Raw genomic sequence first — 21,881 nt, forward strand, 5'->3', positions numbered from 1 at the left:
TTGGTTTAAAACCTAAAAAATGAAAAAAAGTATATAAGATCTGATTTTTCATATTCTCTAAAACTTAAAACATAAAATATCAAAGGTTGATTGCATATATTTTCTCTGTACATTTTTAATTAATCAATAACAACGAACTTGTAAAAAAATAATAACAATAAAATAATAATCTTTATAAATAAAGTTGAACTATCTGCCTTTTCAGGCTGTCCACGTCAGCAAGGAGGATGGGGGGGTTTTTGACACGTCACCCTGCTTTAAACGATGTCGCAAGCTTTATCTGATTCGTCTGGGCCTTTGGAGATTTCGGGAAGGCCCATCGTTTTGTTAAAACCCGTGATCAATGCCGTAACACACACATCAAGCTATGACAAATCCGAAGACTAAAAAATAATATTAATACGAACTTCCAAAATGAAATACTAAAACATAGAAAACTCTATACCATAACAACATCATAAAAAAATATCTTAGGTTTACCAAACAAAACTAAAAATAACCAAACAAAAACTTTTACAATGGATGAGAAATATTAACCATTCATATTCATAACAAATATCTTTCAATCTAAGAATAAAAAGTTTTCTGGCCGTTGCGAATGAGCCATTGACACACATGTAACACAATTACATAAATGTTGATAATCCAGAGGAAAAAATTAAACCGTCCAATTATGGGTTACAATAAATATACGAAAAAAAATTGCAAAACCTATCAATCCACTTTCTCTAAGGAAAACAAACACGAAGCACCATCATCGGCCCTATATAAACAAAGAGAAGCAACGAAAAAACTAAAAAATAACATCAAAAGCAAAAATACACAAACAGAGGATTTTTTCATGAGTTCCATCAATCCGAAACAAAGTATCATGCAGACCCTTGAGGCCATGCCTGAAGACATGCGTCTTCTAATAGTTTCGAAAGTAGGCCAAAACTCCCCCGTCGACTACTTCAATACGGTTTTGACATGCAGAAGCCTAAGCTTCCGTCCAGACAACCCCTCTGTTGCCAAAGATCTCAACCTCTCGCCTTTTGTTAAGAAGCCAGTCCTATCCAATCAGTACGAATCATTAATGGACGCCTACCTTAAAGCAGACAATATTGATGCTCACTTTGTAAAAGGTATGATTCAATTCTTCCAATCTCAAAATCAAGTCCTAGGTCTACATCACATCCACATAGCATCAAAGAGTGGTCACCTACAAGGAAGATACATTTTTGGTGTTCTCCTCATGGCCATCGGCGAGACAGACAAAGGAATCAAAATCATCAACGACCTCACGGAAGAGAAAGGTATTTCGTTGGTTGAGGATTGAATGATAAATTTCAAGAGGGCTCTGGAACGTCCACTTCTTCAGATGAGGGATATATATAAGAGCTCGGTTCTGAAAATGTGGCCAGAGCTGAACTGCCATCCTGGAGACGGAACGGCGAACACGGTCTGCTCAAAGTGTTTCCACTTCTTTTTACTCACCGATTTCTACACGATGATGATGGGCTTCAACAACCTTCTGGATTAAGAACACCCGTAACACCAGACTTTATTAATATCAACCCGTTCACCTTCTCTATTAGCTTGAAATAAAACTTCCTACCATTTGGTTTTACATAAAAGATCTGTGTGGTTGTACAATTTTAAACTGTTGCTTGGTTTTAGTTCCAATTTTAAATTTAAATAAAGCAGAAATTAAAATTTCAAAATTAAGAAAAAATAAACTCATGCAATGAGATAGTGCCATATAATTTTTGTTCTGTAAGTGTAATAATTATAATAAAAAACATACAAGTTAAAGATATTCTTCCAACCAAAAATATCAAACTCTGCTTCAAAAACTTTGCTTACGATCCCATAAACATAATACAAAATTCATTTCGAATTCATACATCTTCCATTGTAGTTAACACAGTAACGGAAATTTGACACATTAAACATTGACCAAACAAATTACAGTAGAGTAAAAGGTAAAACTAAGTTCAAGATACAAAACAAAAACCTTTCTATTCCAGAGAGAAAATTGCAATCAAGCACGACAACAACAAAAAACTACATACAGTCCTAAATACTACATAGAATACAACAATTCCCAAATTTTTAAAGGAAAACATTACATACGAATCCAGCTTTTGGTGTTCGTTAAAGATTTATGTTCACTTCAATGACAAACATTTTAATAAAAAACGCAAGGGTATGTGCAGCTATAGCATCTTCGATATTAGATCATTTACTCTATTCATTTTTCTGTCGAGAAGCACCTGATAGAAGTAGGTAGAGGCTGGAGGTAAGTGATATTTGCAGGTGAAATTTGGTTTTCTTTTGGAGGTTAGTCAAAGCAAAAAAAACTTTGAATGTTGTCCATGTTCCAGGAGAAAAATATATTTAGTTCGAATGCAATGAAATATGACTGTTTATAACGTTTCCAAATAACTCTCTGCTAATTACTTAAGTCACAAGTCAAACTCACCGTACTTATCGTAATACTAAAATACAAACATCATACAAAATATCTAATATTTAAAATAAACACAACCCTGCCTACACTCACTCATAACAACAAAATAAAAGAACACAATGATACCAATTTGAAATAGGAAAAAAATCTCAATTACGCGCCGGCCAACCCCTAGTTTTTAGTATACCAGTTAACAACAGTGTACCAAACCACACATCTCATTACTCACTTTTGTTTCAAGGTGCCATTTACACAAAAAACAGTCCCGCTGTGCCTTCTTTTCTTATTTATAATTATTTTAATTAAAACCATTAGTAATCAAAAAATAAGATAAATGGTGAAAAAAGATTTATCCTGCTGTGCGTTTTGTTTAACCGCTGTTTTCATTCAAGGCATTAGTACAGTCCCTTTTCGGGAACGCGCTAGTCGGGCAGTCGGGTTGGACCTATCGCCTAAAGAGAAAATCGGAGATTAATCGAAAATTATGTGGAGCGGAATTTTTAGATGGTTTACTATGTTATAAAACATGTTAATCTTTAATTGTGTATAACATTAATACATTTTCATGTTTTAGATTGTCTAAAACACACAAATTGAATATATAAACTATAATATAGTGTAATTTTCATCAAAATTATGAATATAAATGATATTTATAAAATTTTAGATCAAATAAACAAATAAAAATATTATTTAAAATAAAATAAAAATAAAATAAAAAAATAGATTAGGCAGTCGTCTAGGTGGCTAGGCGGTCATTTAGACGGTCTAAGCGAAAAAAATCGGATATCCAATTTTTTAAACCGATTTGGCATAAATTGGGGCGTAAAAGTAACGCGTAACGCCTAGGCGATTAGGCGGCTGATTTTTAGAACAGGGAGTGTGGCAAAAGTGCGTCGTTGGTCTGTTGGATTAATAGATGATCATTTTTAAATGTATATTCAGTAAATCTGTGACCTTTGACTTTAGCTATTTGCAAGACGTGTGTTTGTAGTTTTGTTTTAAATTTAATTATTTAATAAACGATAAAAAAATGATAAACTAAAAGTGAATTAAATTATCCATAAAATACAAAATAAATTAAGTTTGAATTGTTAAAAAAAAATTAAATCGTTGACATGAAACTAAAATAAAAAAGATTTATTTATGTACTTGTATTCATCTCATCGCGTGTGAACAGCAAGAATTTAGTTAATATCAACATTTTGCGCCCAATAACTTAGCCAAAAGTATGTGACTATTAAATTCATAAATTGCAAGTAGTGGAGTAGTAGCTACTGTAGGCATTGATAATACGTTGTTCTAGTATCGCTTGTTTAATTTTCTAGTGGTAGTACTAGTAACTAGGAGAGTGAATGAGAGTCAAAAGAGTTTTTTGATAATCGTTTAATCATCCTCGGTCTGCGTTATAATCGTGATACAATAAGAGCATCATCAAATCATTTTATGTAATGCTCTTCTCTTAATCAACCGACCTAAATGAGATGTACATGTAAAGTGATTTTTGAACGTTTACTTCGACCCACAAAACATCATCAGCTCTGACAATATGACTTCGTTACACCACTGCTATTATGCACACGAGGATCCCCTCAATTCACTTCGAAAGGACTGTTCAAAGACCTATTGGATATGATTACTAATCCGATGGATTGGCCAGCTTTTGTAGAAGATAGTGAGCGAGTATCTCCAGCAAATCAAATCCAAAGCAGATGATCTTTCTCTTCTGGGAAAACCGATGGACCATGAGGATCTCATTGAGCGAATCCTTGCAGGTCTTAGTGAAGACTACAAGCCAGAGGTTGATGATATCCATGGGCGTGATGTAACCATCTCTTATGCAGAATTCATGAAAGGTTACTTAACCGTGAAGCCATTATCATGACCAGTGAGACAGCCCATATCACTCCGATTACAGCTCATGCGACTGAGACTCGCTACAACCAAAACATCAATCAGCCATGGCGCAATCAACAATCCCGGAACAACAATCACCAGACTCGCCACAATCACAACAACAATCACCAACGCTCCTCAAAGCCATATCTAGGGCGATGTCAGGCATGTGGGACGCAAGGCCATAGTGCAAAGTATTGTCCTGAATTTCGCATAGTCAGGGGATATACATCAGCTCCGCAACAGCAAACTCAACAGCGAAACAACAACTCATGGAACCAGACTCCTCAGATACCGCATTGGAACCCAAGTGCTAACCCTGCGATGATGTCAGACTCCTCAACGTGGCTCTTAGACTCCGGCGCGTCACATCATATGACCTCCGATCTCGCCAACTTGTCTCTCCACAACCCTTACCAAGGTGGCGATGGTGTCTTGCTTGGGGATGGCTCCGGGTTATACATATCACATTCTAGTTCCCTATCTATTCCCTCATACACTCGTCCATTCTTTTTAAATAAAGTCTTATATGTTCCTGCTCTTGAGAAAAAATTAATCTCTGTATTTCAACTATGTACGGCTAACGGTGTTGCGGTTACGTTTACTCCAACGTACTTTCAGGTGAGGGACTTGGAAACAGGGACACTTCGTCTCGAAGGGAAACCTAGAGATGGAACGTACCAATGGCCACAATCCTCAACGTCGAAACCTTTACTTGCATTTGCATCAGCCGTGAAGACAACCTTGTCGGATTGGCATTCCCGGTTGGGACATCCATCATTTTCTATTCTTCAAAAAGTTGTTTCTCAATTTGATTTACCTACTGTGTCAAACTCTTTAATGGCTCAGCCATGCAACACTTGCTCGATTAATAAAATGCATAAGTTACCATTTCAAAACTCCACTCTTCGATCTTCTCACCCTCTAGATGTTGTGTTTTCAGATGTCTGGACATCTCCAATTCTCTCCATTGATGGGTTCAAGTATTATGTTATTTTGTAGATCACTACACAAGAAACACTTGGATGTATCCTTTAAAATTAAAATCGCAAGTTTTTGATGTTTTCACTCGGTTCAAAGCTTTTGTTGAAAATCGATTTCAAACCAAGCTCAAAACCTTGTACACAGATAATGGGGGTGAATATATTGGATTGCGATATTTTTTAGCTAGACATGACATTTCTCATATGACGAGTCCACCGCATACGCCATAACATAATGGCATCGTAGAACGCAGACATCAACATATTGTCAAAACAGGGCTTTTCCTATTGTCTCATGCGTCTATGCCTCGGTCCTACTGGACCTATGTGTTTGCAATGACTGTTTATTTAATTAACAGAATGCCATCGTCAGTTTTAGATTTCAAAATGCCTTTTCAAACACTTCATGGACACAGTCCAAATTTTCATAAGCTTAAGGTTTTCGGGTGTTTATGTTTTCCATGGATTCGTCCATATACATCACATAAACTGGATGAGAAATCCACACCATGCGTGTTTTTGGGTTACTCCATTACGCAAAGTGCGTATTTTTGTTTAGATCGTTCAACATCAAGAATTTATACATCTAGACATGTAGTCTTTCACGAACATGTTTTCCATTCTCATTATCTTCACATATAGAGACTGATGTCACTGATGAATCTAACGATATGGCTTATCCTCCTGTCAAGATTTTGCATGTTATTAACATTCCTACAGATTCTACACCACCAGCAGAAGGCTTAGAAACCATAACGGCTCCTGTTGAGACCACAACCTCAGTATCTACAACTGAGAACACCTGCACCTGCAGAACCCACGGTCACAGCAACAACATCAGTCTCACCACTGGCGCAGCCTCAGCCAGCTCCACCTCGTCCGGTCAGACAGAGCACACGCAACCGGAAACCTGTCCAAAAATTAAACCTCCACACTAAAGTTGTTCAGACCACAGAAACGCCACCAACAACAGTAGCACAAGCTCTCAAAAGTCCTCATTGGAGAAAAACAATGAGTGACGAATACAATGCTCAAATTGGTAATCATACTTGGGATCTTGAGAACTTGACTGATGATAAACGGTTTAATGTTGTAAGTTGCAAGTGGAGATTTACGATCAAGCGAAATCCAGATGGAACGATCGCAAAATACAAAGCTCGACTAGTGGCGAAGGGCTTCACTCAAAAACCAGGAATCGATTACCATGACACCTTCAGTCCAGTTGTCAAGCCTGCAACTATACGAACAGTCCTAAGCACATCAGTCTCTTCCAACTGGCCTCTCCGTCAACTTGATGTTAATAATGCCTTCCTCCAAGGAACATTGAAAGATGAAGTTTACATGGTGCAACCTCCAGGGTTTATCAACAAAGACAACCCGAATGCAGTCTGTCGATTACGCAAAGCCATTTATGGTCTTAAACAAGCTCCCCGAGCTTGGTATACTGAGCTGAAACAATTTCTAATGCAAGCTGAATTTATCAACTCTCTTGCCGATGCATCGAAAATAGGGAGTTTTTATTTACATGCTTGTTTATGTTGATGATTTGATAGTTACTGGCAACAGTCCATCTCATGTGTCTAAGTTCATAGAATCACTTTCACAAAGATTTTCTCTTAAAGACTTAGATGATCTATCATTCTTTCTAGGAATAGAAGTTCAACAAACAGTAAATGGTATGCATCTAACTCAAACTCGGTACATTGCAGATTTACTTCATACGACAAAGATGGAGCACTGCAAACCGATCGCCACTCCGATGTGTTCCTCCACACCTCTGACACTGTTCTCTGGAACCCCACTTCATGATCCCACAGAATATAGAGCAGTCGTTGGGAGTCTTCAGTATCTCTCTCTCACCAGACCCGACATCTCCTTCCCAGTGAACAAGATGTCGCAGTACATGCATAAGCCCACAACCGAACACTGGAATGCAGTCAAGCGAATCCTTCGGTATCTTGCTGGTACTATGACGCGTGGACTTACACTTCATGCTCACAACACGCCTACATTACATGCGTTTACAGACGCGGACTAGCCAGGCAACAAGGACGACTACACATCTACTGGTGCATATATTGTCTACCTTGGACGAAACCCAATAGCCTGGTCTTCAAAGAAACAAACTGGTGTTTCCCGCTCCTCAACAGAAGCTGAGTACCGATCACTGGCCTCTACCACGGCTGAAGTATGCTGGGTTCAATCACTGTTAACAGAACTCGACATCCAATCTCCCACAACTCTGGTAATATACTATGATAATAAAGGTGCGACGTACTTGGCGGAAAATCCAGTCTTCCACTCTAGGATGAAACATTTGGCTCTGGACTATCACTTTGTGAGACAATACATTCAAACTGGAAAATTACGAGTTTCTCACGTCTCCTCCCATGATCAACTGGCCGATGTCCTAACTAAGCCTTTGCCTCGTCCTGCCTTTGACTCACTGTTGCTCAAGATCGGACTCTCTACTGGCCGTCTGTCTTGTGGGGGTGTGTAGAAGATATAGGAAAGTCAATATTAGAATGCATATAATTAAGCTCTAACGTCTCTCTCTTTACTTCTGTATATTTCCTTTCCTTAATCTCCTTTGTATTCTAAGTATATATGTATACCTAACGTGATCAATAGAGAAAAAATAATTCCATAACCTAATAGCTTTTACTTCAGAGATTGATACTTTCTGAAGTCTACCAGAAAACTTCGAAAGCGCAAGACTATTTCATATTTCCTACAACGAGAATGGTCGGAGGGACCAACTTGCGAAAGAGGCTCAGAACAGAAGTATTATTTTCTCTCATGTAGATCAGACACGGTCAGATAGAAGCGTTATTCGGAAGAACAACTTTCTTGACGAACATTTAGTCTAAAGAAATGGGCAGCCGACAAGAAAAAGAAATTAAGATGCTGTCATTGATAAACTAATAAAATTTTAAATAGAATTTTCCATATTTGCTCTAATAAAAAAAAGAGATCATATTTATTTAATTAAATTGTAAGATATAATTACATTTAGCTAATTTACCCGCTTTGTTTCTTTTAAAAAATAAAATAAGTGGTAGAAAAGGTGGTGATTGTTGTTAGCTAAAAATGAAATGATTAATATGAAAATCTTTTTGACTTTACATATGTATAAATATGAATATTCATAGGCAAGCAGTAAGCAGTGACGCAGCGTTTTGCTTCCTCAAAATCTCAATATCTCTCTCTCTCTCGTGTTTATAAGATTAGGCTTCCTCCAAATCACCAGCAAAAGCTCTTCTCCCTCGTCTCTTCGAATACCGAGGTTTCCTTTTTCTCTGCGTTTACCTCAATGCTCTTTCATATCATTGGTAGAGCCACATAGAAAGTATTTCTTTTTTTTCTGGGGTTAGAAACTTTGAGGTTATCATCTTCTGTTTGATGATATCTTGTTTCTTATCTTACGTTTGAGAATCTTTTTTTTAGTGGAAAGGAGCTTACTTTATGGAGCCCGTCTCTGTTTGATGATGATTCAGGGGAAGGGGATAAAAAGTTGAATCCTTCCTCCACTAAAATGATTACAAAGCTTTTCCTTTTTTTTTTGTGTGGCTAATATTTGTGTATAAACTATCATCCACATCTTTTTGTTTTGTTTTTTATGTTCCTCATTGAGTACACAATCACATAATTAAAAGTCCACTTTATCAACTGTCAACATCACTCTCTTTCTTTGTTTTCTCTTGCAGATTTTTATAGGAGATCGTTAGTAACTTGTCATGTGTACGATCTGAGTCTGATACAGCTTTGGAAGCAGAAAAGATCTTTTTAGGAGGAAGAAGATGGGTTTTGAGCTGTTGGATTGGTACTGCAAGCCTGTGCCTAATGGTGTGTGGTCGAAGATGGTTGATTATGCCTTTGGTGCATACACGCCTTGTGCTATTGATTCGTTCGTGCTTGGCACCTCTCATCTGGTTCTTTTGATTCTCTGCCTTTACCGTGTTTGGCTCACTGCTAAGGATTTCAAAGTGGATAAGTTCTGCTTGAGGTCTAAATGGTATAACTATTTCCTGGCTCTGCTGGCTGCTTATAGTACTGCCGAGCCTTTGTTTAGATTGGTCATGAGGATCTCAATCTTGGATTTGGATGGAGCTGGGTTTCCTCCCTACGAGGTGTGTCTTCATCACTACGCTTTGCTTCATTATGTTTTTACTGAAAGTTTTTTTTTTTTTTTGTGTGTGTGGTTTCTTTGGCAGGCGTTCATGTTGGTTCTTGAAGCTTTTGCTTGGGGTTCTGCTTTGGTCATGACTGTTTTTGAAACAAAAACATATATCCATGAACTTCGTTGGTATGTCAGATTTGCTGTCATTTATGCTCTTGTGGGAGACATGGTGTTGTTAAATCTTGTTCTCTCAGTGAAGGAGTACTATGGCAGGTTGGTTATATGGTCTATGCAAGTTTAATACCTTGGTCTGGCAAAATGAGTTTATGTGCTTAACTTTTTTTTTTTGTTTTATCTTGTTTGCAGTTTCAAATTGTATATTTACATAAGCGAGGTGGCAGTTCAGGTTTGCAATTTGAGACTCCTTTTTGCATTCTCCAAACTTCTCTTAACCATGTGCTGTATCTAAATTAGATTGTAGATTATACAATTGTCTTTGGTGGCTTTTGAATCCAGGTTGCATTTGGAACTCTCTTGTTTGTGTATTTTCCTAATCTGGACCCATACCCTGGTTACACACCATTGCGGACTGAAACGTCAGAGGATTATGAGTATGAAGAGCTTCCTGGAGGAGAACAGATATGTCCTGAGAGGCATGCAAGTTTATTTGACAGTAGGTCACTCTACGTACTTCTCATTTCAGTCCTGTGGATTTGGTTATGTATATTCTTCTCTCTTTTATTATGAGAATCACCACAACACCATCTCTGATCTCTTATCTGTACTTGCTACCTAGCTGAGTTGGTAGTCAACAATATTGTTTCCACACTTAACAAAATGAGTTGTTCGAAAGTCTATTCAATTTCTTTTTTTTGCCTTATCCTCCAGTTCTCCCTAGAAATGAACTGGATTGTGACTGTAAGATGAAAATCTTTGCTTAGTGATCATCGCTTTGACCAAGCTGGCAACATTTTGTATAGTAGATTCTTCAACATGTGCTGAACTTTGACTATTAAGTGCCTTCTTACCAATATCTTTTTCCCCTACAGGAATCTTCTTCTCATGGTTGAATCCATTGATGACTCTGGGATCGAAACGGCCTCTCACCGAGAAGGATGTGTGGAATCTGGACACTTGGGATCGTACTGAAACTCTCATGAGGAGGTTTTTTTTAATCTGATAAATAATAACCGTTCTCTTATTGTCTACAACTGGCGTGGTTGTGTGATATATATTTTTATCTCCTTTTTAGCTTCCAGAGGTCCTGGGAAAAGGAGCTAGAAAAGCCCAAACCGTGGCTCTTGAGGGCACTGAACAACAGCCTTGGAGGAAGGTAAAGGAGAAACATCTTTGTAATCATTTGTGATAATCTCTTAGGAATATGGATTTTTATTGTTTGAGCTTTGACATGATGTGTGATTTTCAAAACGATGCATCTGGTTGTAATGGTATATGCATTATTATTAATTAGAAGCTGTAAAAACTCTTATGGCTGTGAGTTCAAGTATGTTTTTATGTACTTTGAGTCGAATTATCTGTTACTTTCTTGCCATAATCCTTATGGACCGTGTCTTATGGAAACCTGCTTCTGCATTTTGTAGGTTTTGGTGGGGTGGGTTCTGGAAGGTAATTTTGTTTATTTGATAATATTTGTGGCTTCAGAGGTCTTATATTTCCTAAATGGTGTGTTTGGAGCTGCTTAATCATGTGTTTTAATCTATAAATTGTATCACAGATTGGGAATGACTGTTCACAGTTCGTGGGGCCTCTTCTACTGAATGAGCTCTTAAAGGTATGTTTCTTTCCCTTTCTTTCTTATTATCAAATTACATGAATTGCTGAGATGGATCCATATTCATATGCCCAGAATTAGTGTGTAACGTTCTTGGTAGATTTAAAATCCTATAATTCTTTGGATATTATTTTCTGATGATATCTCACAATGTAGTCTTAAAACTTTCTGCAGTCAATGCAACTTAATGAACCAGCCTGGATAGGTTACATCTATGCAATCTCAATCTTTGTTGGAGTGGTATGCAACAAAATTCTTTTCCCCTCAGCCTATTTTAATCTCTTGCATGGAGTTCAAAGGATATGTTGCATTCTCTCAATCTTCGTTAAAGAGATATGAAACAGAGTCTCTTGTTTTCTTGGTCTATCCTCTCTTTCAAGGACTTCATGTAACTATTCTCCAGAGTAGATGATACAGATTTTAGCACCAGTTTTACTGGGTTTAATCTTCGCCTGATTTGAGTTTGTTAGAAGCTGATGCTAATCTTGGAGTTTGTTGCCTTTTGTATATTTATTACTTTTGCATGTTGAAGGTGTTTTATTTAAGATAGTATAGGGTAAGACTTTCACCAAGGGATTCCTTGAGCGCTTGATGTTGATGTTGATATTTTCAGATGTTTGGGGTTCTATGTGAAGCTCAATATTTCCAAAATGTGATGCGTGTTGGTTATCGGTTGAGATCTGCACTGGTAAGCTAAGTTTCACGTAATATACCTTTTTGCTACTTTGTTTTGTTGGTTCCGTTTCTCTTATTGTGTAGAATGTTTCTTTCTGCTGATGACTTCTTTCCTTGATAGATTGCTGCTGTGTTCCGAAAGTCGCTAAGGTTAACTAATGAGGGCCGGAAGAAGTTTCAAACAGGAAAAATAACAAACTTAATGACTACTGATGCTGAGTCTCTTCAGGTAATGCATCTTTGGTTTGCCTTTTACCTCTTTAATTTTGTGTGTTTCTCGATCTCAATTTGTAGAAAAAGTTACTTTTGGACAATGGTTTTTATTTAATCTTTGGTTGAAGTTAGTAGTGTTCATCTAGCATATAGACCGTTATTACTAATGTTTCTTCTGTCCGTGACAGCAAATTTGCCAATCACTTCATACCATGTGGTCAGCGCCATTTCGTATTATTGTAGCACTGGTTCTCCTCTATCAACAATTGGGTGTTGCCTCGCTCATTGGCGCATTGTTTCTGGTCCTTATGTTCCCTATACAGGTCCGTAAAAGCTTTTCTACTCCTCATGCTCTCTTTTTTTTTTTTGACTGATTATTTCCCATCTGTATCTGATTGGCTTTGCTTCTCTCTCCTCAATTGCCTTTCAGTTCAATGACAATGATCCTTTTTCTCTATTTTTGTTGAAACAGACTGTTATTATAAGCAAAACGCAGAAGTTAACAAAAGAAGGGTTGCAGCGTACTGACAAAAGAATTGGCCTAATGAATGAGATTTTAGCCGCAATGGATACAGTGAAGTAAGATACTTTGAAAAACTGAAACCTGATCTTTATTTTTTTTGGCATTGTTGGAAGTTTGAAGCAATGACTAAACCAAATGACTGTAGGTGCTATGCTTGGGAAAACAGTTTTCAGTCTAAGGTTCAAACTGTTCGTGATGATGAACTATCTTGGTTCCGGAAAGCACAACTTCTGTCAGCGGTATGTCTTAAGACTGCTATATTTCAGTTTCCTCTTTCTTTTGTGGTACATTTCTGACTCATTCTTGGTCTTCCATTTGCTCTGCAGTTCAATATGTTTATACTAAACAGCATTCCTGTTCTGGTGACTGTTGTTTCATTTGGTGTGTTCTCATTGCTTGGAGGAGATCTCACACCTGCAAGAGCGTTTACATCCCTTTCACTATTCTCTGTGCTTCGCTTCCCTTTATTCATGCTTCCAAACATTATAACTCAGGTTATTTCCTCATGTTTTCATTTCTGGTGCTCAATAGTGTGACGTCATTTGTAATAATTGCTCCTAATTGCTCTTTTTATTTTACTTTTGTAGATAGTAAATGCTAATGTATCCTTAAAACGTTTGGAAGAGGTGTTATCGACGGAAGAGAGAGTTCTCTTACCAAATCCTCCTATTGAACCTGGACAGCCAGCTATCTCAATAAGGAACGGATGCTTCTCCTGGGATTCAAAGGTCTCATTTGTCCTACTTGATCCCATGTTCCTTTCCACTTTCACTTTATTTTATCAGACATCGTCATTCAAATACAAAAAGTGAGCAACCAATATACATATGCAGGCGGATAGGCCAACCTTGTCAAACATCAACTTGGATGTACCTATTGGCAGCCTAGTTGCAGTAGTAGGCAGTACAGGAGAAGGAAAAACCTCACTGATATCTGCTATGCTTGGAGAACTTCCAGCATTATCTGTTGCGACAGTTACTCTCAGAGGATCAGTCGCTTATGTTCCGCAAGTTTCATGGATCTTTAACGCAACAGTATGTTCTTATATGCTTCTGTTTTTTTAGTATAGTTCTCAATGCGATGTTTTCAAATTCTCCTCTTGACATGATATTAAGTTTGGTATCTGTATTATATTAGCTGATGAATGGTAATTTACATTGTGTAGGTACGTGACAATATATTGTTTGGTTCTCCTTTTGACCAAGAAAAGTATGAAAGGGTGATTGATGTGACTGCACTGAGGCATGACCTTGAGTTACTTCCTGTAAGTTTTGTTAACCGACTTTAAAACTGAATTGCATCGGTTCTTTTGGTAGCATAGACTTCTCTTTACTAGTTCTCAGGTATCTAAAGTTTGTTTCCTCTTCTGTCTCTTGATTGATAGGGTGGTGATCTCACGGAGATTGGAGAAAGAGGTGTTAACATAAGTGGGGGACAAAAGCAGAGGGTCTCTATGGCTAGAGCGGTCTACTCAAATTCAGATGTGTGTATATTAGATGATCCATTGAGTGCCCTTGATGCGCATGTTGGTCAACAGGTAACCTAGCCATTGGCTCTTTTGGATAGCACTATACTTTGTTTTCTGTCAGTTTTGCAAATCTTGGAGCCCAGCGTTTTGTTTTCTGATCTTTGAAACTTTCTGTTATAGGTTTTTGAGAAATGCATAAAACGAGAACTAGGGAACAAAACGAGAGTTCTTGTTACAAACCAGCTCCACTTCCTATCACAAGTGGATAAGATTCTACTTGTCCATGAGGGAACAGTGAAGGAGGAAGGAACATACGAAGAGCTTTCCCATAGTGGCCCATTATTCCAAAGATTAATGGAAAATGCTGGCAAAGTTGAAGAATATTCTGAAGCAAATGTAGAAGCAGAAGCAGATCAAACGTCTGTAAAACCAGTTGAGAACGGCAACACTAATAATCTGCAGAAGGATGGAAAGGAGACAAAAAAATCCAAAGAAGGAACCTCTGTGCTCGTTAAGCGTGAAGAACGTGAAACTGGAGTTGTGAGTTGGAAAGTCCTGAAGAGGTAAGAAATTTTTGTTTTTGTTTTATTGTGTTGTTGAAGGTCATTGTAATGACTATTGAGGTGTTACTACCATGTTCCAGGTACCGGGATGCACTTGGAGGTGGATGGGTGGTGATGATGCTCCTTGTATGCTACGTCTTGACTCAAGTGTTTCGAGTGTCAAGCAGCACTTGGTTGAGTGAGTGGACTGATGCAGGAACTCCAAAGAGTCATGGACCCCTCTTCTACAATATTATCTATGCGGTTCTTTCCTTTGGACAGGTATGAGTTGCATTTGGTAAATGATTGACTCTGTAACAATATACTCCCTCTGTTTCTAACTAATCCATGTTTTAGAAAGAAAAAAAGTGTTTCAAAAAGATTATTTTTAACACATTTCCAGTGCATTTTATTAGATAATAATGATAATATGTAAATTTCATAGAAATTAATTGTTTTTATTGAATTTTGATTGGTTAAAAGTTATTAGAAGTATTTAAACACGAAAATAATGTATTTATCATCAAAAAAATTTAAGATTTTTGTTTTTAATATGTATGAAAACTCTAAAGCAAACATCTTTTTTGAAACATAGGGAGTATTACTTAACATATATACTTATTTTTTCTTGGTTTCAGGTATTTGTGACGTTGACCAATTCATATTGGTTGATAATGGTCAGTCTTTATGCAGCTAAGAAGATGCATGATGCTATGCTTGGTTCCATACTAAGAGCTCCAATGGTCTTCTTTCAAACCAATCCATTAGGACGTATAATCAATCGATTCGCAAAAGATACGGGTGATATTGATAGAACGGTTGCAGTCTTTGTTAACATGTTCATGGGTTCAATCGCACAGCTTCTTTCAACTGTTATCTTAATCGGCATTGTCAGCACACTGTCCCTTTGGGCCATCATGCCTCTCTTGGTCGCGTTTTATGGAGCTTATCTCTACTACCAGGTAACATACCACCTTCTAAACGCAATACTGATTAGCAATGTTGGATTATTGATTAGCCGAGCGCCTAGACTGATTTCTTGAGCGTCTAGACCAACATTTTAAAATATTGTTAGGTCCGATTTGCTGACTAGGCGCCGCCTAGACCGATCTTTAGAAACACTACTGATTAGTGTTGTGTGCTAAACCAATTTTTTCCTTATTGTAGAACACATCTCGTGAAATTAAACGTATGGATTCCGTTTCAAGATCTCCCGTTTACGCTCAATTTGGAGAGGCGTTGAATGGTTTATCAAGTATCCGTGCTTATAAAGCATACGACCGGATGGCTGAAATAAACGGAAAATCAATGGATAATAACATCAGATTCACTCTCGTAAACATGGGTGCAAACCGTTGGCTGGGAATCCGTTTGGAATTTCTTGGAGGTCTCATGGTTTGGTTGACTGCTTCATTAGCCGTCATGCAGAATGGTAAAGCAGAGAATCAACAAGCGTTTGCATCTACGATGGGTTTGCTACTCAGTTACGCTTTGAGTATCACCAGCTCCTTGACAGCTGTGCTTAGACTCGCGAGTCTAGCTGAGAACAGTTTGAACTCGGTCGAGCGTGTTGGAAACTATATAGAGTTACCATCAGAGGCTCCGTTGGTTATTGAGAACAACCGTCCACCTCCTGGATGGCCATCATCTGGTTCTATAAAGTTTGAAGATGTTGTTCTTCGTTACCGGCCTGAGTTACCTCCTGTGCTTCATGGGGTTTCCTTCTTCATTTCTCCGATGGATAAAGTGGGAATCGTTGGAAGGACAGGCGCTGGGAAGTCAAGCCTCTTGAATGCCTTGTTCCGGATCGTGGAGGTGGAGAAGGGAAGGATCTTGATCGATGAATGCGACATTGGCAAGTTTGGACTGATGGATCTACGTAAAGTTCTTGGAATCATACCTCAAGCCCCTGTGCTTTTCTCAGGTATGCTTCTGGTACTTGTTTTTTCTCCTAAGTCAATAACTGATGTGTCTTTTTGTTATCTAGGTACTGTGAGATTCAATCTTGACCCGTTTGGTGAACATAATGACGCTGATCTTTGGGAATCTCTTGAGAGAGCACACTTGAAAGATACTATCCGGAGAAACCCTCTTGGTCTTGATGCTGAGGTACTTAGTTTAACTCAATCTTCAATAAAAGAATTATTAGATATTTTAGTTTTTTTGTGTCTAATTATAAATTTTTTGATGAATTATATAAATAAGATATACAAAAAACAATTAGACAAATTTATGGATTTGCACTAACATTATTGCTTGATTAAACAGATTTAGACTAATTTATATCAATTTAGACCAATTTTAACCGATTCATAACGGTTTAAACATTTGAATCGCATAAATCAGAATTTAAGAAAATCATTTCACCTATAACTGATTTGCCACCTAGACCGATTTTTAGAATATTGCTTTAATATTTTACTCTCTTGAAAGTCTCTTGTGTTTATTAGAGTAACTCAAAGTCTTTTTGGTCAGGTATCTGAGGCTGGAGAGAACTTCAGTGTTGGACAGAGACAGTTGTTGAGTCTTGCACGTGCATTGTTGCGAAGATCTAAGATACTTGTCCTTGATGAAGCAACGGCTGCTGTTGATGTTAGAACCGATGTTCTCATCCAAAAGACCATCCGAGAAGAGTTCAAGTCATGCACAATGCTAATCATCGCTCATCGTCTCAATACCATCATCGACTGTGATAAAGTCCTCGTTCTTGATTCTGGAAAAGTTCAGGAGTTCAGTACTCCGGAGAATCTTCTTTCAAACGGAGAATCTTCGTTCTCGAAGATGGTTCAGAGCACAGGAGCTGCGAATGCTGAGTACTTGCGTAGTATAGTGCTTGAAAACAAACGTAACAGAGATGCTAATGGTGATGATTCATCGCAACCTTTAGAAGGACAGAGAAAATGGCGAGCGTCTTCTCGTTGGGCTGCGGCTGCTCAGTTTGCTTTGGCTGTGAGCCTCACTTCATCTCACAACGACCTTCAAAGCCTCGAAATCGAAGATGATAACAGCGTTTTGAAGAGAACGAAAGACGCTGTGGTTACTCTACGCAGTGTTCTCGAAGGGAAACATGATAAAGAGATTGAAGAGTCTCTTACTCGAAATGATATCTCTAGAGAGCGTTGGTGGCCATCTCTTTACAAAATGATTGAAGGTAACGTTGCTGTGAACATCTCCCTGCTACTTCATAGAGAAATCTTTGAAGTTTTATTGATTGAAGGTTTTGTGTGTATATACACTTTCAGGGCTTGCGGTGATGAGCAGATTGGCGAAGAACCGAATGCAACACCCGGATTACAACTTAGAGGGGAGATCGTTTGACTGGGACAACGTTGAGATGTAGAGGAAGAAAGGCTTTACATTAGTTGACCTAAAGGTCTCATTTGATGAACTTGTCTTTTCTTTGTTTCTTGTAGTACACGGAACAGTATGTCCAATTTAAATCCAATTATGTACACACAGCGAAAAAAATCAATTTAATTTAGTCAAGTTTCTAAGATCTACAGTACATAACTTTTTATAAGAGCATCTCCAAAAAGGAATTCTATTTTGAAGTTTCTAAAACTCTATATTTGAAGTTTAAATGTGTTCTTCTCCAAAAGCAAAACTTCAAACTTAACTTCAAAACTATTTGTATTTTATAATATAGTCCTTATATTTGTCATAACTAATTTGAATTTATAAAAATTTTGTAAATAACTAGCACATAAATAAACATATTACAAAAATATTAATTAATAAAATTTTATATTAAAATATAAAATTTTAAACAAAATAACTTAATTAATATTAAACTTCAAGCAAAATATCATATTATTCCACAAAGTGATTTTCGTGCATATATGATCTACTAGTGCATTTCGAAGTAAAAATAGTTCTCCTCATATTTAATTTGTAGATTAGAGATAAAAATTGTTTAAATATTAATACTTGTAAATACATTAGATCAGAACAAGAAAGTAAAAGAGAAACATAAGATATTGCTAAAATACTAGCTTTTATCGATGATATTAATACTCGTGAATATATTCAATATGAACAAGAAAGAATTGTACGAAAAGACATCATCAACAACAACAACAACAGCAACAACAACCATCTTCAATTACACAAAATTTTTTTGACAATATTTGGAAATTTTGAAGGTTCCGAATCAAACTTACATGATTATTAGTGTTGCTGTGATATATATATATTTTTTTTTATAACGTCTGATTTATTATTTCAATTGGAAATTACATAGTCATTATGCAAAAGCATAGTAATTGTGTTTGGGACAAAATGATGAAAGCAAAATGTACTATGATTAAGTATATCACTTTTCGCCAGTTTGTCTGCAACTCTATTTCCTTCTCTGTTTATCCATTGGAACTCCACTGATTCAAACTATGATGTGTAATTGTAGGGACCAAAATACAAATACAAATTTCAAATATAGAGTTTCACTCCTCAAAACTTTGAAGCTTTGAAGTTTTGAAGTTTATTTTTGAAAAGCAAAAAACTTCATATTTGAAGTTATAGAGTGTCCTTTGGAGATGCTCTAAGGTTAATATATATTTCCTAGAAAATAAAGCCAAATATCAATTTGGAGATAACAGGTGGAAGCTTGGTTGCCATTGTAGGTAGTATAGAAGGTAAGACATCACTTGTTTTGGTAATGTTGGGAGAGTTATCTGATGACCTTACGTGACTTACCAGAGATTATATATTACAAACAAATTTTAGGTTTTGGAATATGATAGTCCACAAGAATTGCTATCAATATGTACAAGTGACTTCTTTAAGATGTTTCGATTATCGTTTCATTTAGACTAACAATCACAAATCCGTTGTAGTCTAGCTGATCAGGATACTCGGCTCTCACCCGAGAGGCCCGGGTTCGAATACCGGCATCGGAGATTTTTTGGCTATCACGTGGCAAGTTTGTTTCATTTATTGGTTTTTACTTTTTACTTCATCTTTGGCTCCTCGCTTTAGCCAAAAATTAAAGTATTTGACGTAAAAAGCGTGACGTTTGCGAAAGCCGAGGCGTGTAGTGAGTTTGTTTCCCATGTGTGGCTTAATGGACTTTCACGCCTTTGTCTAAAAGGCAAGCAAACGTATGCAACATCTATTAATGATTTTGTTCGGACTTTGTAAATCGTTTCTTTTTCACAACTTTTGTTGTGTGTAGAACGCGAGGTCATTTATCATCATGCAGTTTACTTTTACATTCCATAATAAATAGAACACGTAGTAATGCCTTCGCATTTATACACAACTACAAACGTTCAAATTAAAATCCCGATTTCACTCCATCTAAAAACTTATCCGTACATTTAAAGTTATGTCAGAGTAGAGGTATATAGATTTTTCGTTTTGTTGACAAAGAATTTGGATTTTAAAGAACTGGGGTTGACTTGTGTATGTAGCTGTGTGGGGGCGAGTGTAGTGCGAAAAAAAGCAGGAACATGAGCGCATGTAAAAGCCAACGAGCTTTTTGGTGTGGACAATGAGCATAAAGAAATGAAAAATCAAATAAATATAGAAGCACCTGAATTAAAGATTTCAAGAATCCTAAGAAATAAGAACACTAGTTTTTTTTGCTGGAAATATGGAATAAGAACACTATTTTTGTGTAAATAAGAACACTAGTTGCATTTTGTCCAAAAAATAAAATAAAACAATAGTTGCATCATGCAACTTGCATGCATATTTTTCTTTACTTTTCATCCTTTCTTAATTTTCTTTGTGTGTATATATACTTTGCCAAACAAATTTACACGGAGTTTTAAATAAAATTTTAACTATTCTAAAATTTAGATAAATAAGTAAAAGACTGGGTGGTAATGTTTTGAATGATATAAAATCAACTTTGTTAAAAGAATACTAGAGAATGATTCGCGCACCTATTAGTTTTTACATTTTTATACATTGATATTTATTTTTTATAATTAGTATTACACGTACCAAGGACGCAAAATACAAAGGCGGATAAACTAGCACGCAGTGCCAGAACACAGCCGTCTTTCGTCGTCCACATGGACAATATCCCCCGGGGTGGTTTACAGTGTCTATATGAGTATGTAATGTTGTTGACAAAAAAAAAAAAAAGACATGGACCAAATCAGATAATATAGTTATTTTTGGTACAAATATCTGAATTAGTTTATGATACATTTGTTATTTAGATATTTTTAGGTTTCTATACATCTGAACCGAACCCATCCAGACCCAGAATGACTCAACTCAAAACTCACACATAAATTTATAATATAATTCAAGCATGACCTAATTTCAAAACAAAACAAAAACGATATCCGAAAAGAACAACTCGTACCTAAATGGATAGCAAATGTTCATGCCTAACGTATTTTATTGACTAATAAAAAAAACTTTTTCTATGTGTTTGGCTAAATTAAGTGAAATAAAAAGATTTTTTTATTTAGTAAAATAATTATATGGAGCGAAAAATTAAGTGACAATAAATGTAATACATTTTTATTATTTTCACAAAAACATGTCTTTAAATTATGTTTTTGGCTACGCAATTTCCACCGATTCAAAATAAAATTAAAAAAATGGTTTTAGTAAAACAAATTAAACCGAACGTTTAACCATATGCAAAACCCAGTTATTTTTACATTTTTGATTTTATAATTGGCACAAAGTTAATGTTGATTAACTAATATATAAACATCAGCACTATTATTATTATGGTAATATAATCAATGATGTGATGTATTGTTAAGGTAATATAATTAATGAAATTGTTAAACTGAGTGAAATATAAAAATACACTATACTTTTTATATTGATATCTATGTTTCCAAATAATTCTCATTTTTACTAATATCTACGTTTTCAAACGGTACCAAAACGTACTTCAGTTTTAATAATATATACTAAAACTTGATCCGCGCCCCCGCGCGGATGTTTGATTTAACTTGTGTTCATTTTAAAATCACATGTATATTTTTTTATGTTTTGTAATTTACATATAGAGCAAAATATATAATTGTATAATATAGATGTTTGATAATAATTTTTTTATTTGTACATAATAGGCCTGGGCATTTCGGGTATCGGTTCGGTTCGGTTCGGGTATTTCGGGTTTCGGGTAGTTCGGATAGGGGCTAGAGGATCCATTTAGTACTTGACCTATTTTCGGTTCGGTTCGGTTCGGATAGTTTCGGGTTCGGTTCGGTTCGGATAGTAAATGTAGGAACCGGAAAATATCC

The 21,881-nt window shown here is 36.5% G+C and overlaps 2 protein-coding genes and 1 non-coding gene across 3 annotated transcripts; all 3 read left to right on the forward strand.

Annotated features, from left to right (window-relative positions):
• The first annotated feature begins 759 nt into the window (after positions 1–759).
• On the forward strand, positions 760–1,318 carry LOC106334254 (F-box protein At2g35280-like). The gene has a single exon (XM_013772555.1). It carries the CDS (start codon positions 842–844, stop codon positions 1,316–1,318), a length of 477 nt encoding a protein of 158 aa, XP_013628009.1. The 5' UTR covers positions 760–841.
• A 7,076-nt stretch (positions 1,319–8,394) lies between these two features.
• LOC106334713 (ABC transporter C family member 1) lies at positions 8,395–18,166 on the forward strand. The gene is made up of 27 exons (XM_013773049.1): positions 8,395–8,617; positions 9,039–9,461; positions 9,546–9,724; positions 9,818–9,857; positions 9,968–10,124; positions 10,501–10,615; positions 10,704–10,784; positions 11,053–11,077; positions 11,187–11,243; positions 11,418–11,483; positions 11,857–11,931; positions 12,040–12,147; positions 12,320–12,454; positions 12,604–12,710; positions 12,800–12,893; positions 12,981–13,148; positions 13,242–13,382; positions 13,488–13,688; positions 13,820–13,918; positions 14,039–14,191; positions 14,303–14,685; positions 14,766–14,946; positions 15,303–15,626; positions 15,832–16,588; positions 16,652–16,773; positions 17,140–17,815; positions 17,907–18,166. The coding sequence occupies exons 2-27, from the start codon at positions 9,132–9,134 to the stop codon at positions 18,002–18,004; spliced, it is 4,872 nt and encodes a 1,623-aa protein (XP_013628503.1). The 5' UTR covers positions 8,395–8,617; positions 9,039–9,131; the 3' UTR covers positions 18,005–18,166.
• Positions 18,167–19,486: 1,320 nt separating this feature from the next.
• On the forward strand, positions 19,487–19,559 carry TRNAE-CUC. The gene has a single exon. It is a non-coding gene; the product is annotated as a tRNA-Glu (tRNA).
• Positions 19,560–21,881: the final 2,322 nt, after the last annotated feature.

This window comes from Brassica oleracea, chromosome C3, assembly GCF_000695525.1.
Source record: "Brassica oleracea var. oleracea cultivar TO1000 chromosome C3, BOL, whole genome shotgun sequence".
Taxonomy (NCBI): Eukaryota; Viridiplantae; Streptophyta; class Magnoliopsida; order Brassicales; family Brassicaceae; genus Brassica; species Brassica oleracea.